Below are 13,132 nucleotides of genomic sequence, written 5' to 3' on the forward strand. Positions count from 1 at the left end.
TCCTCTTTGAAGGACAAGTCCTGCATAAAAACGTGCCTGCAGAACGAGCGGCGTTTCTGTCTTAGGGACTCGCCCAGAAACGGGGAGGTGGGGGGGGGTGGGTCTCCCGCCTCGGGGCCGGTGAGAGGCAGCGGCTGCCGCCGGGCCTGCGGAGCCTGAGGCTGGAGCAGCCAGACGCGAGGAGGGTACCGCGGCCGCGGGCGGTACGCGCCCCCCTCCCTGCCCCCCTCCCTGCCCCCCGTGCCCGGGCGAGAAGGGCCGGGGGAGGCCGCAGGCCGGGCCGCGCCCCGCCCCTCCCCTCCAGAGCGCGCCTGCGCCGGCTACGCCCCGCGGCGATCCCCGCCCCGCTCACGTGAGTGGCGGCCCCGCCTGACGCGCGGAGGGCCAGGCTGAGGGGCAGGCCGCTGGCGCTGGCATGGCGGCCGCCGCGGGGGCTGGGGCCGTGGCCGACCCGCCGGGCGCTTGCCCCGGCGCGGACAGCGGGAACGTCTCCCAGAGCCACAGCAGCGCGTCAGGCCTCGGGGAGCCGGAGGACGAGGACGCCTCGGAGGCGTCGCTCAGCGCCACCGCCGCCGCCTATTCCGCGTACCTGCTCGCCGACCGCAGCCTCTTCAGCGAGCAGGTGAGCGGCCGCGCCGGGACGGGCCGCCTCGGGGGAGCGGGCGGGGGACTTTGCACCGCCCCTGCGGCCCGGCCTGCGGGGTTCCCCGGGGAGAGGGAGCAACGGCAGGCCCTTCCCCGGGAGCAGCCCGGCCCCGTCGCCGGCTGCCCGGCTGACGGAGCGAGGCCGCCCCGGCCGTGCCGGTGCCGCTCGAGCAGGTGGGACGGGAAAGGGCTGTCACGGGAGGGACCGGCAGCTCTCTGCGGCGGCGCGGCTCGGCCGCGTTGGTGAGCGGGGTGGCTGAACACGCTGCGGCCGTTGCGCGGCCTCGGTGTGGTTGTGTGCCGGACAGCAGGGACCGGTGTGTCCGGTGACCTGCACCGAGCGTAGCCAAGAGGTGGCACAGCTGTGGGGTTCCTGTTCGGCTGGTGTCAGTCTGGCTGGTGTCAGTCTGGCTGGTGTCAGTCTGGCTGGTGTCAGTCGTCTGGCTGGTGTCTGCGCTCTGAGGTTTTGTTTGGGAGAGCCTGGGTTGGGGGGGGGGGGGGGGTGTGTGTGTGTTTTCAAGTACCTTTAAAGTATTTTTATTTTGCAGATAGAAAGCTTAGACAAGAGTTTAGAAGACTTGTTGACCAGAGTGGATGAATTTGTGGGAATGCTGGACATGGTGTGTATAACTTGCATATAGCTGGTTTTGAAGTCAAAATACAGTTTAATATGTACTGCCTCATTAAAAAACACGAGATGGGAAGCAGCCTTTGGTCTAGGCAGCCAGATTCTGGTATGAAAATAGGCTTGGTAATTGGATAACTCATGGATGAAAACTATTAAACTTTCATGCTGGAGCAAAATATGTCCTTACAGCTATATATTTACATAATTCTGTTTGTTTGTCCTTTACATACATGGCATTCCATTTTGAATGGCATAATGCTAGATACTTAAAAAGACAATCCAATATTCTGCTTCTCCTTTAACAAAACCCATCCTCTCTGGGTTTTGTAATCAAAGTATCTAATCAGTGTTACCAAACCTCCAAAGCTAGATTTTTGTCTTTAGGGTACCCTTTCTTACGCTTTCATCAGAAAGCCAGCTTTGTTTTCACTTTCGCATCGGAGGAGACAGGGGAACTGAATGGAAGGTTTCTGTAAGTTGACACTGGTATACAGGCTGTCTTTTGAGGCACGCTGCGTTCTCCTGCACTATTCTAAGGGCACCTTTTTTTTTTTTTTTTTTTTTTGCCAATACAAAGAAAAATACTGTGGCCTGGCTTGCTTTTTTTTTTTTTTAATAAAGTTGAAGAATTTTACAGGTAGTAAAATTTAAGTAAAAATTTTAGTTTAATATATTTGATTCTTTAGTGTGTCTTGGGAAATGTTCCATCTCTTATTTCTGATAAGGCTGAGGCAGCCTATTTTTAATATAATTATAAAGGTAAATATTTGCCTATGCAAAATAAATTTTGTTCAAAGGCTCTTACTAAACTGTATAAAGAAGCTAGTTTATTAATTTTAATCTAGTATTTTTATATGAATACTAATCCAGTATTTTTTAAACTTTTGAGTTTTAATCTGTTAATTGGAGCACAGTTCTAGTTTCCAGAATAAAATCTACTACTTAACATTTTGTTTTATTCATTGACTTTTGTATTATTTCTTGAATTTTAGATTCGAAGTGATTCCTCTCAAGTTGTCAATGAAAGTATACCTCAAATTTACACAAAAGCTACAGAAATGAGGCACATATACAGGAAGATTGACAAGCTAGAGGTATGCATTTGATATCTTCCAGATACATTCCATTTCTCAATAGGGAGAAGAATCAACAATATGCTGTAATTGCGTGTCATCTGCACGTGCATGCACGTGGAGTGGATTCAGGTCCATGTTCATATAATACTTTGGGTTGGAAGGGACCTTTGAAAGTCATCTAGTCTAACCCCCCCCTTTTGTTGCTCTCCATGTCCAGTCTGGGCTCAATATTTGAGGGTTAATGAAGAGAACACAATTTTTTAAGAGTTTCTGGAGACTATGAGCATTCTAAAACAAAAGGGCTTTTTTAAAAAAAATGATAAATTTTGTTATTTACTGCTTGAAGCAAGGCAGCCATCTTTCTTTTTTTCAGAAAGTAATAGTACCACTTTTTGTTTGTGGGGTTTTTTTTAACAAAATCTTTCAAAGTTCTTGTCTTGGGAGCTATTCAGAGACTAGTAGAATGAGAGGTCTATTGATCCCTGGTAAAGCTTCAAAACTGTGATTCATATTCTTGGTCCCGCTTTCAGTAGAAAGGCAGATAAAAACCTAAATTCTAAGTAGTCTAAATCAGTTATTTGGAAGACAAATAGGAAAAAGAAGACTGACTGTTTTGTTAGATTTAACCTGTTTGTGCAGCCTTTTAAGTATCTCAATTAGTTTTCAGCAATAAAATGGACTTGTAGGTGGAAGGGAAATAGATGATGGAGTTTTTGACTCCTCGTTTAAGTAGTGGGACTTTGGCCACTGTTGTGCAATACATAATCCTGTTTTAATTTGTTAGTGAAAAAGTTGGATTTCTTTTGGTTTTTTCACACTAGGCTTTTGTGAAGATGATTGGAAATAGTGTAGCTGGGCTGGAAGAACGGGTCATAAAGGCAGAAACAGACCTTGGAGCCTTTCCGAGCACATTCAAGAAAATCTTGCACACAATCAGCATACCATCATTCCTTAATGTAAGTAAGCTTTTGTTATCATGTGACCAGCTTAGTTGCTCTGCTTACCAGAGTGGGTGATTAAAATAATAGTAAGTTTGTTGCACATATATCTGAATTGAACTGTAAAACTTTCATATACTGTATTAGGATTTTTGCAAAGTTCTCAGTCTTAATTAAAAAAAAAAAAAACACCAGCAAACCCTGGAACTTAAAAATTACACATTCTTACAAGGATTTGTGTAACTTTCCAAAATAAGGTTGAACACACAAAGAAGGGAACACGAAGGGCACAGACAAGCACATAATGAACAAGCCTTTATATTAAAGCATCCCTGATCTCTGATGGTATGCCAAGCAAATAGGAAGAGCCTGTACAGACAGCACTGTTACAGGATCGTACTGCATTAAGAATATCACTGCAGAAATGTTACCAAAAAAGGAAACAAAAGCTACACCACACGATATTTTTAAAATAAAGGTTCTGAACCACCTGATGCTTCTTGGCATCACCTGCCAATATACCATTTATAAGTGGTTCCTCCTTGTGTCTTCTCAGCTCCCAGATTCTTTTCTTTATCTTTTCCTATATTTATCCTGTACTAGCTCAGGTTTCTGTACCATAATACTGGTGAGAATCCTGAAATAAAGTAGGTTTGCAGAGGGGGAGAGGAAGATGGCTGTGACTGTCGAAGTATTTCTGCTCCTAAATATTGCAAGCACATGTAACAGCAGAGAAAAATAGTTGTAAAAACACTATGTATTGTCTCGGTAAGACTCAGTTCAGGAAACCTGTTCTTCGCTGCTACTTCCTGTTTAGTCTTTGTTAGTTAACTTCTCATTCTGTTATTTTCTTTAGTGTTGAAGTTTAGAGTGATACAATTTTTTCTTTAAAAAAGAAAACAAACCGTGAAGCTGTTGTTTATGGGCCAATTGCAAAAAAAAAAACAAACCCCAAAACTAACAGCAGCAGTTGTCTTGAAGGATATTCAACAGTATTTTCCATTTTGTTGCTAAAACCAGTTGTTAACCACAGCATTACAATCTTCAATTGAAAATTTTGGAAGTTCTAATAAAGTGCTTTTTTAGTGTTGCATGGGAAAATTTTGTCAGCTTAGCAGTTTTTCCACAATTAATAAGGAGGAAAGTCTTTGAAAGTGTCAGCAACTGAGCCTGGCATGTCCAGTGGTTTCTTGGTTTGAGTATGGATAGCAATAAAATCAACCCTCAGAACTTACTGGTATTAATTGGTTAACTAAAAGGCAGGTCACTGTTCTGCAATGGTACTGAGTATTGCATAGTAAAATATCTATTTTCACTAGTAAACACAAACATGTCTGAATGGAAATGCCTATAGAGATTTCTCCTCATGCCTAACATTTAATCAGCTCACTCAAGATATCAGCCCTTTAGAAAAGAAGGCTATACCAGTATCGTGATTTTCACTGTAGCTGTAGTTCGCATTTTCCTGCTACAATTTTAGTTTAGTCAAGTCCCCTCACTCTCTTCCCATTTAAACGTATTTGTTTCTTTACACAAACGATATATTTTGTACTTCTTAAGCTGTGTATTTGTAATCTCACTTTCAGATTTTGCCCCAAGTTCTTCCCTTGTGAATACCAGACAGTGTAAAGTACAGTACTGTAAGGCTTCTAATATCACTAAGGATGTAGACTCTTTCAAAAGGTAAAAATGTCTCCTAAGCAGCTGCAAAAATAACTAATCATAAATGCGTACTTAGGCAAGTGTGCATGCCTATGAATATCCTCACTAGATAGAAATTATTCCCTTCTTGCCCATATGCAAATATAGGGCCTCTTAAATCGGTGTCATGAGTTGCAGAATACTTTAGTGACCTTCGTTCCCCTTGCTTGCAAGGTGTTTTCTCATAGGGCAGTACAGAATAGGAAATAATTTTTAAAAACAGAATTTTGATTTCAAAGATTGTTTTCACATTTGGCAAAATTTCTGATATAGAGAATGTTGCTAGTATCCACTCTATAGATCTGATCTTTGTTTATATTTTTTTTATTTCATTATAACTTAAATGGCAAAACAAACTTATTTCAGAGAAATGAATGGTATCATAAAGACAAATATAATTTGTCATCATTCAGCAATTTTGTATATAACAGAATATGTACTTATTTCATATGGAGTAGAAGTATACAGCTCAACTGAATATTGCAAAAATTCCACTTAGCTGTTTTGTAGGTATGCTTAGTTATATCCTCATGTTGGTACCATAAAAGCATTCCAAACTCCCAGTGTACTAATGATATTTGGTATGCTTTTAACTTTGCTGTTGGTAAAGAATCTAATTTCCTCATCTCAGACAGGCAAAAAAGTACCTGAAGATAAATCTCTGCAGACAAACTGACTGAGAGCTGTGCAAAATTTTTTAATGAATGAAGTTTTGATTTCAAGCCTTCTATTTAAGACCATATATTGAAAACGTACACTGGCTCTGTGTTGCAGTGCAGTGTTAATTACACAAAGGAAGGCTGACATGATAGTGAGTAGTGATCCTTGCTGTTGTCTCTTTAAGTGAACCATTTGGTAAGGCAAAACAATGTACAGTTAATATTTCAAAGAAATGTACACTTTTCCTGAAAAACAGTGTAACAGCTCTTTTCCAATCCGCAACCGTATTATTTAGAATATATGTAATATGACGTATCATTAAAACATATACTTGATGAAGAAGCTCAGCAGGAGCAGCAACCTTCTCGAAAGAAACATTTGCTAGGTTTGTTTCCATATGAAGACTTTTTTAACAAAGTAAATGAGAACACAGGCTAGGGTTAACTCAGAACGGCTGAGAGGCCAGAGCAAGAAAGGTAAAGGTATATGGCTTTGGAAGAATGAAGGTTGCAATGACTATACCGTCAGCTGGAAAATATTACCCATTTGGCTCCTGTAAAGCTGGCATATCCTCCACCTCCCAGAACTGTGTCTCTTCAAGTGATAGAATGGCAAAAGTCAAATGCTGCTTTGCTTCACTAGTGTTAATAATGCTCAGAGGCATCTGAGCTATGATTAAAAATTCGCCTAAGGGGACGTGCCTTCAAATGTTTCTTGTTTTGCATTTTAACTCTGTAGGCTTTGCTTTAAAACTTGCTTTTTTAAGAAGGCGAAAAATAAACTTATCTCATTTGCAGAAATCATCTTCCTCACGACAACAACAGACCCTCTATGAACCTCCAGTCCTCTTCAAGACTGAAGACTATTTTCCATGTCTTAATGAAGCACCTCATTGATGATTTTTGTGTTGGGATTGACATGAATCAGCCAGAACAGAGACAGCCAAGTGAACAAAAGAAATGCTAACCTCAAAATAGCTGCATTTCTGAACATTATTGATGGCATATTGCCATTCTGATTCTCGTTGTCTTCCTTCAGGCAGTATTTTCAGGTAATCTTTGTTTGTGGACATTATTTCAAGTGTCTTCCTAAAACAGTATAAATTTTCAGATTGTATTGGGGAAGGAACTTCACAATACTTCTGCATTAGATTTTTTTTTTTAATAAGGAAATAATAGGAAACATACTTTTTTTAACACATAAATATGTGCTGCTGCAAGAGTAAATAGCTATACCATGAGGATGTCTTTTTTCTTTTTTTTTTTTTTTTTTCCTAATATACTGATTGAGGTTAAAGAAAAACTATGCATAAAATCACCTACTCCAAGTTTTGGAACCTGGTCCCTGCAGTTTGTACAAAGAAATGCACCACATTGGGATGTACAAGTTGCAAGGGGAGGACTTGGAAGATCAATGAGGAGTCAAGGACATGGCTTGATGCACATGATCTAGTTCCAGTTTACAAAGCAAACATCCTGCCCCCACTGATGATCATCGGGTCGCTGTGACCTGAGCTTCTAATTATTGCACCATTGTATTGTTTGATGTGTAACCAGGTGGGCGTGATATATGTATATATAAAAAATATAACCTGCTGTCAGAAAAAATATCTTAATTTGAGGCAGGGACATCCCTGGACTGAGCCTCAATCGGGCACCTGGCCGTACTGTCTGCTATTCCTTCACAACCCTCCACGTAGTTACTGGGGCTCCCTGCGCTGATTGGAGTGTAAGTATATTGTCAATAAACTAATTGCTAGCTAACCCCTGCTTGCGGTCTTGTGTTTCACCTGATGGTATCAAACTGCACCATTGTTTCTGAGAACCTTTTTGCCTACAGCCTTGTATAATATCTAGCAGGTGTTAATCAGAAATTGTTGTATTCCTCTGAACAATAATTTTACCATCACTGTTTCATTGCCAGTGCAACTCACTCCAAAGATACCTGTTTACCATAAGATGTATGTATAAGATATGATAAAAGCTTCATTCACAAGATATGCAGGATGGACTGAATGTTAGAGGTCATCATTTTTTCATAGCTCCTGGACAAAAATCAACATGATCTGTCTTCCCTGAGTATTTATGTATATGGTAAACTATGCCTGAAATAGATAAAGATCAATGTTTGTACTTAAGTATTTTCTTGGACCTGCACGTTTTGTTTCACTCTTGAGCAATACTACTGCAGGTGCTATAAAGCCTAAAGAAATTATAGAAGGGTGTACATTACTGACATGAAAAGAAATGGATTAAATGATTTATCTGACCAAATAATAAATTGTGTTTAAAGATGCACTGGATTAATTGATGTTTTCAAAACCCATAACGGTTCATTACTTCTCCTGGCCATAATCTTCAAGGTTAAGTAGTTTTACCTGCAATTACTAAGAAATCAGTAGCAAGCCTAATTTGGATTCTGTCCTGCACAAATACTAAGATCCTGAGCTGTGCAGAGTGATGCAGAGTTAGAGATGAAAGATAACTTGCATCTACATCTGTGAAGAAAACTTTACCTGTTAAAATAGTAAATATTTTCAGGTTCCCTTACTAGAAGAGGAAAAAAAAAAAAAAGATTTTATAAGTGTTGACAGTTTTAAACTTCCTCAGTTTTCATAGGAAAAAACTTCTAGTCTTGGACCAGCTGCCAAGAAAATCCCGTGTGCCCAGACAGAGGCCCTGCTTTAAAAAGCCAAAATCCCTGTTAGATTTGGCTATGGTCAAAGAGGATGCTCTTTCCGTAATGGGGGTTAGGAATCTCTAGCCACTGCAGCTAAATCCATCAGGAATGAGGAGTCTTCAGCTGTGGGGAGCTAGGTTACTGTGGCAGGCTGTGCTTTGTCCACTGCTGCTCTTGTTGATTCTGCTTTAAGCCGATGGGTGGTAGTATAGCCTAAAGGTGGTAGTACAGGCTCCAGCTGATCTCGGAGATTGAGAGAACTTTGCCTTCTTGCTTGAGGTTATCTACTCAAACTTTTAATTCTGGTTATTTTTATGATTTTGCAAAACAGTATGAGTGTAGTCCAATTATGCATGATGATCAATGTCTTAGAAGTGCTAAGGAACGCACAAAGAAGAAAAAAGGAAAGCAAGGTACTGCTCATGGGCAGTACCGAACAGTGCTGGTGAGACAGAAAGTCGCCTGTGGATACATAGTTTGAAAAAGAAGAATTGAAATAATGCCTTTGGAATTATACCAGACAAAGCAAAAAGATAGGAAAGCCAAAATATCCTAAAATCCACACGAAAGACTCAAAACATCACTTAATTTTTGTCAGTTTTAATATTGGCTGTACATTATTTGGTGGACTATTAGTTCAATAGAAAAAATACATTAACATTACATAATTAGTCATAAAATATGATGTTTTCAGTCAAATGTGCTATCTATACAGGATCTTGAATAGTCTTTAAAAAAAGTATATTTAAAATACAGATATATAAATGAGCTGACAGAGCTAAGAAAATGAACTGAATGTTAGGAAGGATTCTGTTAAAGAGTTCTGAGTGAAAAGACAAAGGGATAGAATTCACAGGGGAAAAAAGGCACTTGCTGAGCATCAGTGAAGAAAGGAGAGAGATAAGTTTCCAATTTGCTTTGTCATCTCCTGCTGTTCAGAAACTGTAGGTTTCTTGACAATAGCTTGATGCATACATTGTTTAAAAATAAATTAATTGCCATCTGTTTCTTACAGGTGACACTGTCAGGATTTTCTTTACAAGCAAGTGGTCTAGAAAGCAACCTTTTAAAAAAAAAAAAGAAAAAGCAGTAGCTGAAATTCCCGCAATCCTTTAAAACTGAGAGCTGGAACTAAGTATGACAGGAGCATCTGAAATGTTTCTCTGAATGTGAGTCAATCTAAAAGCTTTGCAGAGAACTGCAAATTGGCAGAAAAGCTGGTTCAGATTGATTCATACCGAAAAAAAAAGGAAAGGAAGGGTAAGAGCCTCATGCAGGAATGGAAGAGGCAGAAAATAGCAGAGCCAGGAGATAAGCCAGGCCAAATGCTAAGGCATAAACTTGCGGTGACAGAGCTTTGAGCAGCATGAACAGATGAGGGCAAGATCCTTCAACTGGGAGGTATGAATGAAGATCCACAACAGACCTGATGTACACATGCGATTTTGTTATTTGTTCACAGTTTTGGAGCTTTTAATCTTTTTTGCCTCATGGTGCACTACTCCCAAGTGTACACAGTTTTAGGAGGAGCTTTAACTACTAGAAGAACTGTGAAAGGACAGTCTGGACCAGGTCGCCATTGCTGCCTCTTTCACGAAAGCAGTAGGACTTGCAGGTGGAGTTAGCCAGACCGTTGGACTGTTCTGGCTGAAAATCAGTCCTGCCAAGGTGGTGTCACTGCGGAGATGTACAGCCGGGGAGATGCCTGCTATGGAATTAGCATCTGTTTTCCTCATGCTTCTTTGATTAGGCCTTTCCTCAACAGGGATGGCTTTGCAATTTGATTAGAAGCCTAGAGGGAAAGAAAAACAAAAAAATTGGGCATTGGGAATAGCCTTCTCATTGTTACTGCAGAGAAGCTTGTGTGCTGTGTGTCCTGCTCAGCTGCCTGCTTCCAGCAATGTTTTATCAACTCCAATACAGTGGTTCAACTGCTGCTGATAAGCAGTACCCTCGTTCTGGGTGTGTCAGTGGTTGCTGGGAATTTTTTTGGAAGCATGCCTGTTGCATCTAAAAGCCAGTGTATTGGAAGACTGTTAAGGGAAAAAATACTTATTGAGGGGAAAAATACTAAACAATATAATTGAACAAAAATCGTGTTTTCTTTCTGGATTTATTAGCTTGACTTTTCCTGGATTTAATTGTGTTTCTATAATCAAAGGAAGGAAAACACAAAGCGGTAATGCCAGAGAAATCTTGCCTACGGAAAGTCAACTATCACGTTGTTAGCTAACATGGTAGATGAGCAGTGCCATTGCAAACTCATTGCATGTACCAGTGAGATCAGTCAAGACTCTGCCAAGTGAGTTGAATGAAATTATGGGAAGGACACAGAATCAACAATAGAGATCAGCAAAGGCAGGGCTAGGTGATCTTCTGGTGCCCGTTTGCACCGTGGAACTGTCTCTAGGTGTGAAATGGATTCTTTACAGATCAAATACAGCCAGAGGCTTGCTCTAGGAGTTTGCCTTACATGCTACAGCTGCTGTTGGGTATTCATTCCATTCTAGTCTTGAGCTAGTCTTAGGTCAAGATGAAATTCAATGAAACATTTAGCTTGAACATCAGGTGTCTCCTTACAAATCTGCCTCTGCTGTGCTGAACTACTTGCAAAGACAGGCAAAGCCCCAGGGTGGTAAGCAGCATTCTTCAGGAGTAGGAAGACTGAATCAAAGCTGTGTGATGAATGCAGGTGTGATGGTGCTGGAGTTTATATTTGAGGACTTGAGTGGGTCACTGATACAGAAATGAAATTCATGCAGGGGAATTGTGAAGAGAAGATCCTGATGTAAAGGTCAGGTAGGAAAACTGCTGGAAGGGAGATGACGGAGGAGTGATGTGGCAGAACAGACATGTTCTAACTGAATCCAGAATAAGGAAGTGTACAGGAGATGGAAGCAGGGGCAGGTGATCCAGCAGGACAGTAGAGCTGCTGTTTGGTCTTGCAAGGACAGGGTTACGAAAGCCAAGGCTGACCTGGACTTGAATCTGGTGAGGGACGTGAAGGGCAACAGGAAAGGATTCTACAAGTACATAAAGAGCACAAGGAAGACCGGGGAAAATGTGTCCTGCTGCTCAATGCAGCAGGGGCCTGGTGGTACAGGACACAGAAAAGGCTGAGGTACTCAATGCCTTCTGTGCCTCAGTCTTTACTGGGCTTGCCAGTACAAGAAAGACAGGAGCATACTGGAGTGAGTCCAGTGCAGAGCCACAAAGAAGATTAAGGGACTGGAGCATCTCTCCTATGAAAAGAGGCTGAGAGAGCTGGGACAGTTCAGCCTGGAAGAGAGAAGGCTCAAGGGGGATCTCATCAGCATGTAGAAATACCTGAAGGGAGGGAATGAAGGAGAGGGAGACAGACACTTCTCAGCAGTGCCCGCTGGTAGGACAAGAGGCAATGTGCTCAAAAATAAAAACTCCTCGCCAAAGCACCTTCTCTGCTGCATCCCACATCCATTTTTTTTTAACCTTGTTCCCACAAACTTCTTTTAATATCCTTTAATTCTTGTATTGGAGCACGCAATTGACAGTCATTAGCCATCTGTGTCGCTCATCATCTTGTAGTAATGTCTGTAATTTCCCTTTCCATGATCTCTTCCTTGGCTGAAGACTCACAGAATCATAGAATGATTTGGGTTGGAAGGGACCTTAAAGATCATGTAGTTCCAACCCTGCTGCCATGGGCAAGGACATCTTCCTTCCACCTGCTCAAAGCCCTTTTGTTTTGTGTACGAAGCTTCCATGTCTTTGTTGTGTTTCTCTGATCTTTTCCCACTTTTGCTGTATCCTTTTTGAGATCAGGAAACCAGGACTGCCCATGTAATTCAAGGTGCAAGCAAATCAGAGGTTTAAACAGGACCACAATTGCATTCTCTGTCACCTTCTTTCTTTCTTCTCTAATTATTTCCAATATCAGATATGCTTTTTTGTCTTCTGAACATTTGAACTGATGGTTTCAGGACCTGTCATAATTGTGTGATCTCATTCATGAGTAACTGCTCAAATTTACTTTCTGACTCATAAAGTGGTTTGTATACAAGGATATTTTAATGTAATGGCTAAATATGTGTCTGTTAAGCAGGAGGTGCTTCCAGTTAGTAGGATGATGGTTTTGATAAAACAAAGGTTACTGCATATGTGGATCTGATATAAAAAGTAGCAGATTGCGGGGCTCTGCACAAGAAGGCAGAATCACAGATGCTAAGGAGTCAGTATGTTTATGTATGGATATACATCTACCAGAGGTCAACAGCTGGCCCAGTCATCTCCTGTGTGTATTTGTGCTCACCTGGGCTGTCATTGGACTTTTCTTATCATCGCCATGGAGTAGTGGTCCTGGAAAAAAAGTATTTAAGCTCGGCCGAAGGTACTGTGCTGAAGCAGAGACCCTGTAAAGTGTCCTAACACCATGCGCCAGGTACTGTTCAGCCCACCGCAGCCTTGGAGGAGAGAGGTGACACTTTGTCGCACTGACAGGAGCCCTCTTCATTTTGAATGTCCTCAGATCTTTTTTTGTGCCAGAAGTCCTTCCAGGGTACTCTCTCCTCCCCCTCTTTGCCTTAATTCGTCTGTATCCCAAGGCTGAGCTGACCCCCACCTCTTCATGAGCAATAGGGGCTCCATGTCTGTCTGCGTGGCAGTGTGCAGGGGAAGCACTCTGAGCATCCGCAGAGGTGGGAAGTGACACTCCTTACGGAGGTTGTACTCAGTCGTCTTTTTTCTCTGTCTTGGAGCTAGCTGAGAACAACCATGCTGAGGGTTTTCCTCTGGTTCTTCTCTGAAGCTAGAACCCCAGTAGTTTGGCC

General features: G+C 41.8%; 1 protein-coding gene across 2 annotated transcripts; it reads left to right on the plus strand.

The window, feature by feature from the left end:
- The first annotated feature begins 318 nt into the window (after positions 1–318).
- Positions 319–7,411, plus strand: BLOC1S4 (biogenesis of lysosomal organelles complex 1 subunit 4). 2 transcript variants are annotated; one of them, XM_075744585.1, is made up of 5 exons: positions 319–622; positions 1,194–1,265; positions 2,266–2,367; positions 3,171–3,305; positions 6,446–7,411. In XM_075744585.1, the coding sequence occupies exons 1-5, from the start codon at positions 416–418 to the stop codon at positions 6,542–6,544; spliced, it is 615 nt and encodes a 204-aa protein (XP_075600700.1). In that variant the 5' UTR covers positions 319–415; the 3' UTR covers positions 6,545–7,411. The 2 variants fall into 2 exon arrangements, with proteins under 2 accessions (XP_075600700.1, XP_075600701.1); XM_075744586.1 differs by lacking the exon at positions 2,266–2,367 and having other exon boundaries at positions 361–622; positions 6,446–6,888.
- Positions 7,412–13,132: the final 5,721 nt, after the last annotated feature.

The sequence above is a fragment of the Balearica regulorum genome, chromosome 2 (genome assembly GCF_011004875.1).
Source record: "Balearica regulorum gibbericeps isolate bBalReg1 chromosome 2, bBalReg1.pri, whole genome shotgun sequence".
NCBI lineage: Eukaryota > Metazoa > Chordata > Aves > Gruiformes > Gruidae > Balearica > Balearica regulorum.

Coding starts and splice junctions, on each gene's coding strand:
- BLOC1S4 (XM_075744585.1), top strand. CDS start 416: ATGGCGGCCGCCGCGGGGGCTGGGGCCGTGGCCGACCCGCCGGGCGCT. Junction 623..1,193: donor GCAGCCTCTTCAGCGAGCAG/GTGAGCGGCCGC, acceptor TTTATTTTGCAG/ATAGAAAGCTTAGACAAGAG. Junction 1,266..2,265: donor TTGTGGGAATGCTGGACATG/GTGTGTATAACT, acceptor CTTGAATTTTAG/ATTCGAAGTGATTCCTCTCA.